General features: G+C 60.2%; 2 protein-coding genes across 6 annotated transcripts in view; both read left to right on the top strand.

The window, feature by feature from the left end:
- Nucleotides 1–10,275, top strand: part of PODXL2 (podocalyxin like 2) — a 33,157-nt gene extending 22,882 nt beyond the window's left edge. For both annotated transcript variants that reach the window (XM_061195627.1, XM_061195626.1), the window contains 5 exons: nt 304–378; nt 5,872–6,028; nt 6,314–6,375; nt 9,074–9,253; nt 9,910–10,275. In XM_061195627.1, the coding sequence (XP_061051610.1) occupies nt 304–378; nt 5,872–6,028; nt 6,314–6,375; nt 9,074–9,253; nt 9,910–10,122 (687 nt within the window). In that variant the 3' untranslated portion in view covers nt 10,123–10,275. The remainder of the gene's footprint in view (nt 1–303; nt 379–5,871; nt 6,029–6,313; nt 6,376–9,073; nt 9,254–9,909) is intronic.
- A 132-nt stretch (nt 10,276–10,407) lies between these two features.
- On the top strand, nt 10,408–16,017 carry ABTB1 (ankyrin repeat and BTB domain containing 1). 4 transcript variants are annotated; one of them, XM_061197360.1, is made up of 12 exons: nt 10,408–10,561; nt 11,676–11,738; nt 11,829–11,884; nt 12,732–12,891; nt 13,034–13,193; nt 13,291–13,336; nt 13,581–13,700; nt 13,795–13,913; nt 14,164–14,259; nt 14,361–14,528; nt 15,263–15,463; nt 15,645–16,017. In XM_061197360.1, exons 1-12 carry the CDS (start codon nt 10,506–10,508, stop codon nt 15,927–15,929), a joined length of 1,530 nt encoding a protein of 509 aa, XP_061053343.1. In that variant the 5' UTR covers nt 10,408–10,505; the 3' UTR covers nt 15,930–16,017. The 4 variants fall into 4 exon arrangements, with proteins under 4 accessions (XP_061053343.1, XP_061053346.1, XP_061053344.1 ...); XM_061197363.1 differs by having other exon boundaries at nt 10,410–10,561; nt 12,747–12,891; nt 15,529–15,819; XM_061197361.1 differs by having other exon boundaries at nt 10,410–10,561; nt 15,529–15,819.
- The last annotated feature ends 331 nt before the right edge of the window (nt 16,018–16,348 follow it).

Here is a 16,348-nt window from a genome sequence, read left to right as displayed (position 1 = left end):
GGTGGTCAGCTGTGCATCTGGCCCACAAGCATGCTACTGTTTGCCCTTCAGAACATTACACATGAGTTTGCCTTCAAAAGCCTCTAGGCCGGCGCCGGCAGCCGGGCCCCTGTGACACGGCTCCCGCCTCCCCTCCCTGCAGACGTCGGGTTTGTGAACCTTGGCCGGGTCCTGGGCATGTCACCTTGCGGAGGCTGTCTGCTCTCACCCAGCTGTGACACCCATGCCTGGCCTCGCCCTCCTAGCTTCTCACAGGGTTCCGTCCACCCTCCCTCCAGATGCCCTTCTTATTTCTTTGCACAGGTGATCTGCAAAGACTGGAGCAACCTAGCCGGAAAGAACTACATCATCCTGACCATGGCGGAGAACGTGGACTGTGTGAGTGCTGGTGGGGCATGCTGGGCCGGGGTGGGTGGCCTGGCCCTTCGGGGGCGGGGGGTGAGCCGGCTCCCACCAGCGTCTGAGAAAAGAGTGCTCTCGGATTTTTAAATCCCCAAGGCTCTTTGTGCTTGCCCCCCTCCGTTTTTGATTCTGTGTGTGATGTCGTCTCTCTCTGAGGATATTGAAATTGTTTTTTAAAGAGTTGTTTTCTCCCTGGGGATGCTTTCCCCATTGGTTAGTTTTGTTCTCAATTTTCCACTTGCGTCCTCTCCTCAGATGTCTGGCGGCGTTTGTTTGGTGCTGTTTAAGGAGGGCCAGCAAAAGCTGGTCGGAAGCTTTGAGCCTGGGGGTGGGCTTCACTGTAGCTTCTCGGGAGGGTGGTCTGGCTGGGCCATTTCATTTGAAAATTTCTAATGTCAGTGTCTTTAGGGCCTTCCTCTTGGGTGATTAGATTCTTGGAAAAAGGAACTTCTGTCCTTCGGGGAGGGTATGGGGCTGATCTCCAGGGCTCTGGGAGCAGCTTGGGAGAGGGCTGTGCTTCTGTGTTAGGACACATGTACCTGATGGGTGAGTTCATTCACCGCACCCATTCACAGTGTGAGCCCCTCCCACAGCTGGGTCTGGTGTCCTCAAGGTCCGAGACCCTCCATTTTACCATCATTGAAGAACAAGCTTCCGGTCTTCTGCAGGAAGAAGGGATGTTTGTCAGCTGTGCGGTGTCAGGGGGAGCTAGGGATCCATTGCTTCTTAAACACCCTCTCAGTGTGGTCCTGTGCTGGTGCTGTTTCCATTCTCTCTCCCAGGGGGAGCCAGTGCTGCTTATCCAGAGCACTTGGCAAGTCGGACGAGAAGTCTGGTTGCTGCGCAGCTCTCCCCGTCTGGCTCAGCATCTGGCTCTCTGGGGCTTGCTGAATTGGGAAACTCTAACTCACCCATCCGCTTCCGGTGATCACGTGCTGTGGCTCTTGTCTCCTCTCCTGTTTTGTTGTGGTTTTGTCTTTGTGGTTTTAGACCTTAAAAAAAAAAAAACCTTCATTCTTGTTTAGTGTGTTTGGGAGAAAAGTTAAAGTACATGCACACGTTTAATCCAAAAGTGACCAATGAGGTGTTCTCTTTTTCCCAGCATCTTTATAAAGTGATAGATTGTAACATCATTGATGTGTTTTAATCCAGGGCAGTTATTAGTCTTACTGATGCTCACTCTGTTAACTGGAAAAAAAGCACAACGTAAGGGCTGTGAGTCGAGTTTATTCAATGTCTGACTGAGGACGGTGGCCTGGGAGACAGCCTCTCGGGTGGACGAACCAGGATACACATGAACTTCGGTGAAGGGGATGCCTGCAGCGGAGACCTCAGGAAAAGGTCTCTGCTGGCCTTGAGGACCAGATGTCTCAGTTAATGATTTGAGCGCTTTTCTCTGTGTGGGACAATGCAGGAATCTGGGGTCAATGCCATTCTTCCTTAGTATACATTTTAACTCTCTGGGGGCCCATATATGCAGACACAGAATGCTTCGTCCTGCATTCCTCTCAGGGTGTAGGTCAGCGACTGCAGTGGCTTAAGACTTGATCCTTGTGGAACTGAGTGGCAGGCAGCCTGCTTTGCCTACAGCCCCATCTTTGGCCAGTGAAAGCCTCAACTCAGAGTTGGCTTCTGAGTCCTTTTGACCAACCTTCAATGTTTGATAGTTTCCCTGCTTTCTGTGCACGAGGATGTTCCAGGCTGTTCTTGAATGTTCCCTTCCCTGGACACGGAATCAACATTCTTCAAGGAGCCCTCATGGCTTTTATGGGGACTTGAGACTCTGTAATTTGGGGTGCACATACTTGAACAATGAAGTCTAAAGTTAATGTCTCTGTTCTCTTCCCAAAGAACACATAGAAGTTAAAATGCTTTCATTCTGCTTTCCCTGTTTTTGTCTGGTTTATTATTCTCATTTAATACTTGACATCCACCTAATTAGTCAATATTATTTTTTATGGTGGATTTTTTAACTGTAAAAAAATCTAACAAAATTTATCATTCTAATCATTTTTAAGTGTACGGTTGTGTTAAGTACATTTACATTATTGTGAAACAGATCTCCAGAACTTTTTCATCTTGCAAAAACTGAAATTCTGTCCCCATTAAACAACTCCATTTCCCCCCTCTCTCAACCACCCTTCTACTTTCTGTCTCTATGAATCTGAGTGCTCTGGGTCCCTCATATTAGTGGGATCACACAGTATTTGTCTTTTTGTGACTGGCTTGTTTCACTGAGCATAATGTCCTCAAGGTTTGTACCAGTTGTAGCAGGTGTCAGAATTTCCTTCCTTTTTAAGGCTGAGTAAATATTCCATTGTGTGGATGGACCGCATTTTGTTCATCCGTTCATTTGTTGATAGACATGTTTTAGCTGTTGTGAATAATCCTGCTATGAACTTGATGTACAAATATCTCTCCCAGACTCTGCTTTCAGTCCTTTTGGTATATATGCAGAAGTGGAATTCCCAGATCGTCTGGTGATTTTATCTGTAATCTTTTGAGGAACTGCCATACTGTTTCCTGCAGCAGCTGCACCATTCTACATTCCCCCCACAGTCACTTGGAGGAGTTGGCGTGTAACCTCAGGGCCTGGACCGTAGCAGGGGCACTGGGGCCCCTGCACTGGGAAAAACAGTGTGACATGCAGGGAGGGTCACCTGCCCAGGAGTCAGCAGGGAAGACAGGTCACACCCTGAGTGTGCTACACTCGAGGGGCGTCCTCATGCCTCACGATGTACAGCCAGAAAAGCGCACGGGTCAGACGCGTGCAGCGCGGCAGGCTGTCACATCAGGACACAAAACACGATCGGCAGCCCCTGAGGCCCCTCTTACTCTCCCTTCCAGACACTGTTTCCTCAAGGGAACCATCTTATTGACTTGTAATGCCATGAGTTAATTTTGCATGCTTTTGAACTTTACATAAGTGGCATCATTGAGTGTGTAATATTCTGTCTGGCTTTTTGTGCTTCAACATCCTGCTTTTGAGATTCACCTGTATCGTTGGGTGTGTTGCCGTGTGTTCACGCTCGTTCTCTTTATCCCTTTGACTGGTGACAGACGTTGGGGAGCTTCAGTTTCAGGTGTTGTGGATCTGCTGCTCTGGAGGTTCTGGGACCTGCGCTTTGGCGGGCGGGCACCCGGGCACATTCTGACGGGTGGCGCCGTGGGCTCAGCGTGTACGCGTACGTTCACCTTCACTGGATACTGTCCAGCGACTTTCCACGGTGACCATGCCAGTGACTCTGCGGCAGCGCCTGGGTGCTCTGGGGCTGCCATGTCTGCCGGCCATCGGTGGTGTTTTTCATTTTAAACCATTTTGCGAGGTATGTGGTGTGGTGGCATCACTTTGTGGTTTTACTTTGCATTTCCCTGATGATTAACAAAGTTGAACAACTTTTCATGTGTGTTTTAGCCTCTTTTTGTCAAGTGCCTCATCAGCTCTTTTGCTCATTTATCAACTGGGTTATCTGACTTTTTATTTATTGATGTCTGTAAATTATTTATATGTTCTGGATATGAAATCTCTGTCTCGTATACATGTTGTAAATGTTTTCTCCTACTCTGTGGGGTGCCTTTTCACCCTCTTAATAGTACTCTCTGACAAATGGAAGTTTTAAATTTTTTTTAATCTTCATCATAAAATACTCCAACTTACCAATTTTTTCATTCATGGTTAGTGGTTTTGGGTCCAATTCAGAAATGTTTGCCTACTCCAAGGCCATGCTTGTTTCTAAAAGCTTTAGATCTGAAATGCATCTGAAATTGACTTTGGTGTATGGTGTGAAGTTTGAGTCCAGGTATGTTTTTTCTTTTCTGCTGAGATATCCAGTTGTCCCAGCACCTATGATTGAATAAGTACTTTCAATCCTCACAGTAAGCCCATGGATTTAGGACCGATGCCCACATTTTCAGATGGGGAAACTGAGGCTCAGAGAGGTACAGTATGTTGCTAAAGGTCACAGAGCTGATAAATGGCAGAACCAAGATTTGAATCCATATTTGATTCCAAAGCCAGGGCTTTTTCCTCAGGCCACTGACGCTCAGTTCCCATCTACAGAATAAATGGTATGAAATACCTAGTCATCAGACCCTCCCAGAACTGACTTTGTGGGTCTAGGGCTTAAGCCAGGCAAACATCTGGACCCCGAAAATGGGGGGTGTGGGCAGGTGGTGGAGCACAGGGCTGCAGCCCACACACACACGGGGAGGCGCCGCCCCAAGGAGGGCTCAGGCACGGCTGCCCCTCCCCTGCACGCGCACACACGGACGGTAGCAGCCATTTCAGGAGCTGGGGCTTCCCGAGCCACTCGCTCGGGCCATCTCCAGGTACCAGCCTTCTCCCAGGTGTGGAACTGAGCAGGCTTCTCTTAGGCTGCTGAGCCTAACTCTCGTGAGAGCCTGCACTGGGCACTTGCCATGGCAACAAGGCACTTCATCACGTTGGTAGCATGACAGCCACGCTCCTTAGCTTGGGCCCCAGCAGAAAGGAGAGCCCCCAAGGCTGGCCTGGAGAGACGCCTGTGTCTCATGGGCAGAGACACCTGGCTCGCGGCCCCGCGGCTGGGAGCATTGGAGGCAGGAGCCCACGTACAGCAGGGAGGGGCTGCTGGGGGCCAGGCGTCGGGGGACCCGGCCAGAGGAGGGCCTCTTCCCAGATGGGCCAGGAAGGGACAGTGACAGGCCGGGAGCCACAGGCAAGGCCTCCTGCCCCGTGCCGAGCTCCTGTTCAGTGCCAGCCTCTCGCTTTTGTTTTTAAGTTGTGTAATTACCTGTGTGCAAGCTGAAGGAAGTCTAAGCAGCACAGGAGTGTCAGATGGGAAAGAAGTCTCCTTTCCCCTTCTCCTGCCATGATGGCCATCTCTGCTAATTCTCCTGGTCACCGCTGCACCCCGCGAGGACGCAGACGTCTTTTTTTTTTTAATCTATTTTATACATATTAGTGTATGTATGTCAACCCCAATCTCCCAGTTCATCACCGCCCCCCCCCCCTTCCCGCCTCGGTGTCCACACATTTGTTCTCTACGGCAGACTCTTTCTTGACTCCCCAGCTTTGAGCCCTATCTCTCCAGTGACAGGCGGAGGGGAGTTTGGGGAGGATGCCTCCCGCCTCTCCTCCCGTTTTGGTGGCCGTATTGACGCGCACTCTCTTGTCCCGCCCGCCCCCCACATACTCGTCCCTCACATGACACGTCTGGACACTCAGGCCCCGCGTGAGTGCAAGAGGCCAAGGCAGGAGGGGGCACCTGGACACCTGCAGGGACCAAGTGGACTCGGGTCTTGCTGTGCCCACTGTCCCCCGAGGCTGGGCTCACAGCCTCCTCCGCGGTCCCCAGAGCTCCCTGAGCAGCCCCTCTGGACCCCGAACGGGGTCTGGCCTTTCCCGGGTCAGAGGGGCCCAGGCCTAGAGGCTGGGGTCGGGGGGCGCCACCCCTCACCGAACGTGGGGCTTTCTCTCTGCCCTCATAGGAGGTGTTCCGGCGGCACCGGGGGCTGCAGCTCCTGGCCCTGGTGGAGGGGGTGCTGCCCCGCCACGGCAGCGGCCGCCACGGGGACTGGCACATCTCCCTGAGCAAGCCCAGCGAGAAGGAGCAGCGCCTGCTGATGGCCTTGGTGGGCGAGCAGGGTGAGCGGGGGCTGCGGGGAAGGCAGGCTGAGCCCTAACTGGACTCCCTGGTCGGGAGGGAGGCGCAGGCCCATGTGCTGTGTGTGGTGGGGGAGGGGCCGTGGGTGTGGCTGCTGGAAGCCACACCCACCACAGGTGGGCCAGCGGGTGGGCGGCAGGTGCGGGTCATGGTCTGCGTGGGCTCCAGGCTGGGGAGTGAGGCTCGGAGGCTCGGACAGGGGGTCCGAGGGTCAGGAGCCCAAGCACCTCTGCGGCCAGGGCTGCGCTGATGGTGCGTTTCCCCAGGGGTGGTGCCCACTCAAGACGTCCTCTCCATGCTGGGCGACATCCGCAGGAGCCTGCTGGAGGTAAGAGCGCAGCCGTGCTCCCTGCACCCCTAAAACTCTGGGGCGGGGCTGCCTTCCCTGAGGCGTGAGGGCCTGCGTGGCGGGGTGCGGCCTGAAGCAGCTCTGGACAGCTCCTGTCTCCGGTCTCCGAGGCCCAGCTCCCGAGGAGCACGGAGCTACCAGCTGCGGTGCGTGCGACATGCAACAGCAGGCGCAGACCCAAGCCATGGAGGGAGGTGGTCAGGAGAGGACGCAGAGGGAGGGGCCCCCTGAGGGGATCTTGGAGGGTAAGCGGAGTTCTCTGGTGGACGGCAGAGAAGCGCCACGTCTGGCCAGGAAATCGTGCAGAAGCCTGGTGGGTGGGGAGGACGTGGCGCAGTTCTGAAAGGCACAAAAGAAAAGTGTCACCAGGCACTCCCCACTGAGAGTCGCGGCGCTGGGCCAGCTCGGGGGCCCCGGGGCGGGGGGGATGGGGGGCGACCCAGGCAGTCCACCGCACACCTGGCCGGCCCCAGGGACCTGGGCTGAGGAGACAGGCTGGCCGACCTCTACTCCAGATCCACCTTCCCCAGAGGAGGAAGTGCAGTTCCTCACCTCCCTTCTTGAGGACAGCCCGAGTCCTCCAGGCCCCGTCCACTCACTGGAATCCAGGGGCCTTATCAGTCCCCTTAGTTCTCGAGAGCCCTGCAGTATTTGTTTGTTTGTTTTTATTTATTTATTTATTTATTTTATTTTTGGCTGCGTTGGGTCATCGTTGCTGTGCATGGGCTTTCTCTAGTTGCGGCGAGCGGGGGTTACTCTCTGTTGCGGTGCGGCAGCTTCTCATTGTCGTGGCTTCTCGTTGCAGAGCACGGGCTCTAGGTGCGTATGCTTCAGTAGTTGTGACACGCGGGCTCAGTAGTTGTCGCTTGCGGGCTCTAGAGTGCAGGCTCAGTAATTGTGGCACACCGGCTTAGTTGCTCCGCGGTATCTTCCCGGACCGGGGCTCGAACCCATGTCCCCTGCATTGGCAGGCGGATTCTTAACCACTGCGCCACCAGGGAAGCCCCTTGGAGTGTTTTTAGTTTGTTTTTTATATATTTATTTATTTGGCTGTGTCGGGTCTTAGTTGCGGCATGAGGGATCTTTAGTTGTGGCATGTGAACTCTTAGTTGTGGCATGTGGGATCTAGTTTCATAACCAGTGATCGAACCCAGGCCCCCTGCGTTGGGAGCATGGAGTCTTAGCCCCTGGACCACCAGGGAAGTCCCTCGAGAGCCCTCCAGTGTTTGTTGACAGAGCTGAGGCACACGTGCCCGTGGGCCCCGCCTCCTTATCTAGTCCACGCCAGGCTGGGGGTGGCCTCCGTGGTGGTTTGCGGCTTTTTGATAAGTGTGCTGAGTGCCAGACTGGGTTCTCTCACTCGGCCCTGAGCACCACCCCGGGGTTGTAAGCAGTAAATAAGGCCCCCTGTTGAGTACCGTAGGTGCCCCATTTAAGACGGGAGCTGAAACCCAGAGCAGGGAGGTGACTTGCCCAAAATGGCACAGCTAGTGCGTGGCCGAGCCAGGCTTTGGACCAGGCCTGAGAGATTCAAGAGCCTGGGCCTTTCACCGTGATGCTGTATCTACACCACCTGGGTAGCCATGGGGGGCCGGTCCAGTTGTGAGATTTGGGGTTCATGAACACCTGGGGGCTGGTGGAGACTTGGGTTTAACCTTTTTTACAGACCCTTCTGCTTCTTCCCTCCCCTGGGTATTCTGGCTTTACCGGACGTTTCATTCAGACTGATTCGGCCGAAAAGCATGTTCGGTCTTTGGACATATATTAGTGGGCAGATTTGGCACGTGCATTGGTGGTGAATCTAGCAGGAAAACTGAGCCTTGATAACTTAAAAAGGGAATAGAGAAAGTACTGGAAATATACAGGTGGTTCACAGGAAGAAGAGCTAATACCTGGCTTTACAAAGGGGGACTCCCAGGTCTCTGCGCCGGAGCCAGTGGACGGCACCCTCACCCTGGCACCTGTCATCTGATGATGGCACCTCGCCTTTCCTGCTTTCCTCCACCCGAGATGCTGATTGTGGAGAGCGTCTGCCTGACCCGGTGGGGACAGAGCAGCCACTTGGCCAGAGAAGGCCGCCCACTCAAGACAACCCGCAGTGTCGGGGGGGTGCTGGGCAGTAAATGACATTGGTGACCACTCCAGTGGGAAGAGGGAGGAAGCTGGGAGACGGGGGGTGGCCGAGGACGTGGACCATCCCCAGCCCCCCGTGCACTCTCTCTGGCCCACAATGGCCGTAATGATACCGGGACACCCCTGCCCCCCAAGGTAGAAGCTGTGTTGCGATTCCTTGCGGTGTGTGGTGGAGAATGTGAGGAGAGAGCATCACAGCTGCTCTTGTCCTCTTTCAAGCTGGTGGGGACAGTGTGGATTGTGACTGCCAGCATGGGGCCAACCTCAGTGGGGGGTTAGGGCCACCACCAGGTGGGTTTAGGGCCCATCGTCGGCTGCAGCAGGGTCAGAGCCACTGCGGGCTTGTGAGGAGTCTGGGGACGGAGGCGCCCTCAGGCAGGTGGGGTGGGGATCGGGCAGGGTCCTCACTGAGCACAGGTCCAGGCCTCTGAGGGAGCTTGTTCCAAGCCTGTTCCCTGTCCCTGAGCTCTGACCCCACGGGCCCTGTGGGGAGCCCTGGCACCCTAGGACCTCGGCTAAGGAACCGGGCCCTTCCCGCCCCCAGATTGGCATCCAGAACTACTCCACCACCAGCAGCTGCCAGGCCCGGGCCAGCCAGGTACGCAGCGACTACGGGACGCTCTTTGTGGTGCTGGTGGTCATCGGTGCCATCTGCGTCGTCATCATCGTGCTCGGCCTGCTCTATAACTGCTGGCAGCGCCGGCTGCCCAAGCTGAAACACGTGGTGAGCGAGCGTGGAGCCCAGTGGGGCAGGGGGCTGGGCCGCGGTGGTGCCGGTGAAGGAAGGGGTGCCCAGCAAGCTCAGGCATCTGAGACTCAGTGTCCTCATCTGCCGGTGGGGTGACTGCGGGTGAGGCACTAGTGCAGGGCCTGGCCCCCAGTTGCCCTCTGCAGGGCGCCAGCCTCGCATTAGGTGCTGGAGGTGCAGGGAGTGGGATGTTTGCTGCACCCGCAGGGCCGCTCCTGGCCGCAGTCCCTGCTGGGGGCGCGGGTGGCCTTGTAGGCCTGGGCTCCTGTGGATGCCTCACCAGACAGGCCCTGGCTTGGGGTCAAGAGGAGGCTCCAGCAGCCTGGCAGCTCCCCGCAAAGGAGGGGCCAGGGCACAAGGCTCCTGTTTCCCATGAGTCCCTTTAGAAGGGGTGGGTGGTGGTGGGAGGGATCAGATGGTGTCAGGGAGGCCACGGGTCTGTTCCGTGCGAAGGGTCAGTAGTCATTTTAAGAAAGGAGCTGAGCTGTGGAACCAGAGCCGAAGGGGCCTGCGTCCATCAGGGTCCGCTGGGGTCCCCTGTGTGCGGTTTCGCCGGCCTGAGGACCGGTGAAGGGATGGTGCGGGGGCGGCGGGGGCCCGGCGTGCTCTCCCAGCGGCCCCTCCCGCCGCAGTCGCACGGCGAGGAGCTGCGCTTCGTGGAGAACGGCTGCCACGACAACCCCACGCTGGACGTGGCCAGCGACAGCCAGTCGGAGATGCAGGAGAAGCAGCCCAGCCTGAACGGCGGCGGCGCCGTCAACGGCCCGGGGGGCTGGAGCGCGCTCATGGGGGGCAAGCGCGACCCCGAGGACTCGGACGTATTCGAGGAGGACACGCACCTGTGAGGGGCTGTGCCCCGCCCGGCCCTCGGCGCGGGGTCCCTGCTTTCCCCCGACTCACGGCGCACCCCGGCCCCGTCCCCGTCCCCACCCGACGCCCCGAGGGGCTGCCCCGGGACCCCATTAAAGCCGCCCGGAGAGCACGCCGGGCCCCGCGCATCCGCCTGCGCGACTGGTTCTTGCGCCTGTGGGCGGAGGGGGGGCAGAACGTGTGTGATAAGCTGGGGCGGGTGGACTAAGAGGAGGGGCGGGGCGGGCGTATCTCGGGTCGGTCCTCCGGACGCCAGGCGCCGCTGCGGAGCGGGCGGGGCGCGGCGCGGCGTGTTTATATCCGGCGGGGCTTCGCCGCTGCCCGGGGTCGCCGGGCCGGGGTCGGGGACGTCCGCGCCATGGATACCTGCGATCTGTTCTCCAGCTGCAGGAAGGGGGACGTGGGCCGAGTGCGGTGAGGAGCCGTGGCCCCGGGAGGGTGTGAGTGGGCCGCCCGCGGAGCGCCTGGCCGGTGTGGGGGTGGGGGTGGGGGACGGGGGCGGCCCGGGCGCCGAAGCAGGACCGCCCCGGTCCAGGCAGCTCTCTGAGCGGGGGCGCGGGGGTCGGGTGCTGGCGTGATTCCGGGGGTCCCGGAGGGGAGGACTGCGACGCGGACGCCCGGAGGAGGCGGAGAGGGGCAGAGAGAAGAGAAGGGCCCGGGGGTCAGACCCTGGGGGCAGGCCTGGGACGCCCCCGACGTGGCTCCTCTTTTGAGCTGCGGACCCCGCGCTGGGAACGCCTGTGGCCTGGAACCAGTCTCTGGTTCTCAGAGATTCGGGAACTCCTAATTGCGGTTGACGCAGCCCGGGTGCTGCAATCGCCGTCTCCGCGGGCCGCACGGGGAGGGAGGGGCTGCTGATGTGGGATATGAGGCACCTGTTTTCCTTCCCCCATCCCTGGTCCCGACCTCCCCTGGCGCCCTCCCCTGGGCCAGTCGGTGATTTCCTGAGCCCCGCAGCTTCCCGGGCTCCTCCCCAGGGTCGGGTGACACCTGGGAGTTAGTTGGTAGCCCCCGAAGTGTGGTGCACTCTGAGATCCAACCTGGGCGTCTTCCCAAAGTGGGTTCCTTCCATCACCATCCTTGGTGGTCTCTCCTCACCCCAGTCTCCTCTGCTGCCTTGTTTCCTGACTTCCGCCTTCTATAATCTGTCCATTTTTCGTTTCCACGCTGCCAGGACGCCTGCAAGTCTCCTGGTGGTCCTTTCCATCTTCAGTCCCCCTGACCTGGGAAGGCCAGCCTGCCACCCCATGCAGCCCGAGGGTTCGGGCAGAGGCAGGGCCCCATCCCCTCCTCCTCCCTCCCTCCCTCCCATATGCCTTCAGCCCAGATGCTCAGCCTCTTCAGCTCTGGGGCCTCTGACGCCCAGGGGCTCCCACATCCACACAGTTTCGTGGTTCTTTTGCCTTAAATGCCTGTCCTGCTCTGGTCTCTGCCCTCACCTGGGGAGGCTTCCCTCCTTCCCCTTCCGCAGGTCTCCTCTCCAGACCCCAAACCCATCCTGACCCAGGCTCTGACCTCCCCTGCCCAGGTACCTGCTGGAACAGCGAGACGTGGAGGTGAATGTGCGGGACAAGTGGGACAGCACCCCCTTGTGAGTGCCGGCGGGGGGGCAGGGGGGTGGGTGGGGCAGGCCGGGCCTGCAGGTCTGACAGCGCCCCTGCCCCGCCCGCCTTCCCCTCAGGTACTACGCCTGCCTTTGTGGACATGAAGAGTTGGTGCTCTACTTGCTAGCCAATGGTGAGCGCGCGGGGCGGGGTGGGGTGGGACGGTGGACGCGGGCTGTGCCCAGGGGCCCTGGCGTCCTCTCTCAGTCCAGCACCCTGGCAGCAAGTGCCCTTAGCTCTGCCCTCAGAGCCGATTCTCCCCTCGGCTCCCCAGCCCCGGGTCAGCATCTCCCTGCGGCTGCCCCTCCTTGTCCCCTACCGTGTGTTGTCCTTACCACAGTGGGCATGCCCCACAGCCAGTGTGACCCGCTCCCCGGCCTGAGTGGCTTCCCCGCTGTGTTTCCCGTGAGCTAGAGAACCTGGCCTGCCCTGAGCTGCTCCGTGACGGGCGCTCCCCCTCCCGCCCCGGCCAAGCCTCTGCCGCCTCCCCGCGCACCCCTCAGGGCCTTTGCCCTTGCTGTGCCTTCTGTTCAGAAGGCCTTTCCCAGGTCTTGGCATAGCTCTCACTCCAGGCCCCTGCACCTTGTCTCTGCCACAGTGACCGTCCACGGCCTCTCCTGTGGCAGCTGCCACCACTGTCACCCTTCGTCTCGCTTAGCTTTTTTTCAGAGCACCTGACGTTATTTGCTAACCTGTGTATGTCTTTCTGCCCCAGGAACCTCAGTTAGTTGAGGACGGGGACCCTTCTGCCTAGGGTGTGTCCCCAGGCCACCAGTGCATAGATTAGGGCCGGCCTCCAAGCCGTCTGTTTTGTGTGGTGTGTGGTGTGTGCCTGGGCCCTGGCGGGGAGGATGCTGGGGCGCGAGCAGGCCCAGGGCGACTCGGGCCCTGTAGGTGGGGGGGGGAGGGGGAGCTGCACCTCTCCCCCAGGCCCCTCCCCAGCTGTGGCGGGCAGCCCCATGGCCCTGCTGATTGGACAGCCCTGCTGTCCCCAGGAGCCCGCTGCGAGGCCAACACCTTCGATGGGGAGCGCTGTCTCTACGGGGCACAGAGTGATGCCATCCGCCGGGCCCTGCGTGACTACAAGCAGGTGACGGCCTCCTACCGGCGGCGGGACTGTTACTGTGGCTTCCTGCTGCGGTGAGACAGCGCGAGGCAGCCCTGCACGGGGTCTGCGGTGGCGTGGCCTGTGTGGGGCTGCGGGCTCTCCCGCTGGACGGGGTGCGGGGCAGTGGGGAGACTTGGGAGGCGGCACTGCGAGCACCCCCTCCACTGCCCCCAGCCTCCTGGAGCAGGGCATCCACAGCGACGTGGTCTTCTTGGTGCACGGCAAGTCCTTCCGGGCACATCGCTGCATCCTGGGTGCTCGCAGCACCTACTTCGCACACATGCTCGACACCAAATGGAAGGGCAAGAGTGTCGTGGTCCTCAGGCACCCTCTGGTGCGTCCCTCCCGGGGACGGGGAGGGCAGAGGGTGAGCAGGGAATTTGTGTGGAGTGGCTGCCTCGATCTTGTCTCCCTGCGGTCTCTGCCTACAGATCAACCCCGTGGCCTTTGGGGCCCTTCTGCAGTACCTGTACACAGGTGAGCCCTGGGTCTGGGTAGGAAGCGGCTGCAGCACACCCAGACGTGGCTTTGGGGCCACTTTTTCTCTCCTGGGGCTCATCCCCTGGGGTGCAGGGTGGTTCCAGCTGCCTCCTGGGCTGGCTTTTCCCACCCACAGAGGAGCCCTTCTCGTCTGTCCCGGGTGCTGTAGAACTCGGGTGGTGGGCGGAGGGATGGCCATGGGGCAGCTGAGGGCCTCCTCAGGCTCTGAGCCTCCCCCCAGCACTGCACCCATACCCAGGCTGCCTGGACGTCGGTGTGGAGCATGTCAGCGACTGTGAGCGTCTGGCCAAGCAGTGCCAGCTGTGGGACCTGCTCGGCGACCTGGAGGCCAAGTGTGAGTGTGCGTGTCCAGGCCTTGGGGCCCGGGGCCCAGGGCCTCAGGCAGCAGCTGTCGGGCCGCCCGGCTCCCTGAAGCTGCGTTCTCCCCTCCACAGTGGCTTCCAAGCCAGGCACGTGTGTGAAGGTGCTGACCATCGAGCCTCCCCAGGCAGACCCCCGGTTGCGGGAGGACCTGGCCCTGCTGGCCGACTGTGCCCTGCCCCCCGAGCTCCGGGTAAGGGCACCCGCCTGGGCTGGGCTTGTGGGTAGGGGGCGTGTCTGGGGATGGGGCTGCGGTTTAAACCTAGAGCCTGTTGCTTCCCTTTTCTGAGCTGGCCTGCTTGCTTTAGTTGTCCTGTATCTAAGTCAACACATGGGGCAGCGGTCGTCCTCCAGGATGAGCTAGAACGGGCTCTTTGCCCGGGCCGGCTGCTCTCCCATCTCCTGCCTGCTCTGATGGCACCTGCTCTCCTGTCCCCCGCTAGGGTGATCTTGGGGAGCTGCCCTTCCCTTGCGACGGCTTCAGCAGCTGTCCTGATGTCTGCTTCCGAGTGGACGGTTACAGCTTCCTCTGTCACAAGGTACTAAGTTTTTTCCCTCCGGACCCCCACCCCTGCCTTAAGCCCTGGACCAGCTCCTCCAGGCACAAGTCTTGGCCCATCCTGAGCCCAGCCTCCCACAGGCCTTCTTCTGTGGCCGCAGTGATTACTTCCGGGCCCTGCTGGATGACCACTTCCGAGAGAACGAGGAGCTGGAGGCCTCAGGCGGCCTCCTGGCCATCACCCTGCACGACATCTCACCCGACATCTTCACCCACGTGCTGTACTACATCTATGGTGACCACACCGAGGTGTGTGCACTGGGCAGGGGTGGGGGGAGGTACACAGGCCCCGTCACCACGGGGCTTAGAGGGAGCGCCCAGGTCTGGACTGGCTCTTCAGAGGCCTGTTCTCTATGAGGCTGGAGTGTGGGTCCTGTTTGAACTTTTCTATCAGGTGGAGGGGCCCTGGTTCCAGGGCAGGAATGAGTGACAAGACTCATGGCATGAGCACCTGGCACTTGGAGACATAGTGTAGCCACCTGGGGTCCCCAAGTTCTCCAGCCAGGGGGTGGGCGGGGACAGTCACCCTGAATTCCTGCCACAGTGGGGAGCCCTGGCCTCGTGCGTTGGGGTCACTGCAGGGCCCTTTGGCTGCCCCGAGGCAGCGGCCCCAGGTGAGGAGGCAGCAGGTGTGCGCTGCCTGCGTGCATGCAGGTCACTGTAGTAATACGGCGACTGAGGGGGAGCGCCCAGGGCAGGGCTAGCACACTTCCTCCCAGACGGGGTCAGGCCGTAGCGTCCCTGTCACAGCTGCTCCCGGAGAAGGGGGTGGCGGCCAAGCAGGTGCCCCCGCCTGGACTGGGTGTTAGTTGCGCCCCGCTTCCCTCGTCCTCTGAGACCGTGCCTGCCACAGCAGGTGGGAAACCTGGGCTCTGGCTGCGGGGCTCAGGGCAGAGCCGGCCTGCAACGTGAGCCCCCGGCTCGGCCTGTGGACCCCATTCTTAAGTCTCGGGTGCCCTCCCTCACCTCCGTTCTCGTTGCAGCTGCCCCCCGAGTTGGCCTATGATGTGCTGCGTGTGGCCGACATGTACCTGTTGCCAGGCCTGAAGCAGCTGTGTGGCCGTGGCCTGGCCCAGCTGCTGGACGAGGACAGCGTGGTGGGCGTGTGGCGCGTGGCCAAGCTGTTTGGCCTGGCGCGCCTGGAGGACCAGTGCACGAAGTACATGGCCAAGGTCCTCGAGAAGGTGAGCGTGGGCCCGGGGCGGCTGGGGGTGGGCGACAGGCGTGCCCTGAGCCGGCCCGTCCACAGCTGGCGGAGCAGGGGGACTTCGTGGAGGCTGTGAGGGAGGAGGCCGCGGCCGTGACAGCCCGGCAGGAGACAGACTCCATCCCGCTGGTGGACGACATCCGCTTCCACGTGGGCAGCACGGTGCAGACGTGCAGCGCCATGGAGCAGGCAGAGCGGCGGCTGCGGGTGCTGGAGGACCTGCTCGTGTCCATCGGCCTGGACTGCTGACGGCTGCACGCGCGGTGGCTTGTGAGCCTGGGGCATCACCGTGCCGGCAGGGGCTCGGCGGGGCTCCCCTCCCCTTCGTGCCTGGGGACCCCGGGGAGGGTCACCTTGGGATGAGGCCTCTCCCGCAGCACAAACCAGCCCCAAGGCCCTGGGGCTGGGCACCACTCAGGGAAACCTGGCGGGCGGTCTCTTAGGGCCTCCCTCCCCCATCCCACCTGCTCCTGGCCCCTCCTCGCATGTTTTCCTGGGCCGAGCGGGGCAATAAAGCTTGAATTCACCGTGGGAGCCTGTGTCCCAGGGACAGGGTTGGGGGAGCTCGGGTCAGGGCCCCGCGTCTGGGGGTCTGAGTAGGCAGCCCCTCTGATGACCAGACTCCCCTTGGGGACAGGGTTCCCCCTTGGTGGCCCTGGGGGTTTCGCGGGGCCAGAGGTGTTTGCCCTCACATGAGCTAAGGCAGGGCTTCTGAGCTCACTTCCTGAGCAGCTGCTGCTCAGCCCGCTGTGGGGCCTCAGCCCAGCCTGCACTTTGGAGAGCGGGGCCCCCGCCAAGCGGACCCGGCCTGGCTCCCTCCACCCGCCTCGGCCACTGGCTGTGGTGCAAATCAGTCCAGGGG

This window comes from Eubalaena glacialis, chromosome 7, assembly GCF_028564815.1.
Source record: "Eubalaena glacialis isolate mEubGla1 chromosome 7, mEubGla1.1.hap2.+ XY, whole genome shotgun sequence".
NCBI lineage: Eukaryota > Metazoa > Chordata > Mammalia > Artiodactyla > Balaenidae > Eubalaena > Eubalaena glacialis.
The sequence above is the reverse complement of the archived record's forward strand: the minus strand, read 5'-3'. Positions and strand labels throughout refer to the sequence as shown.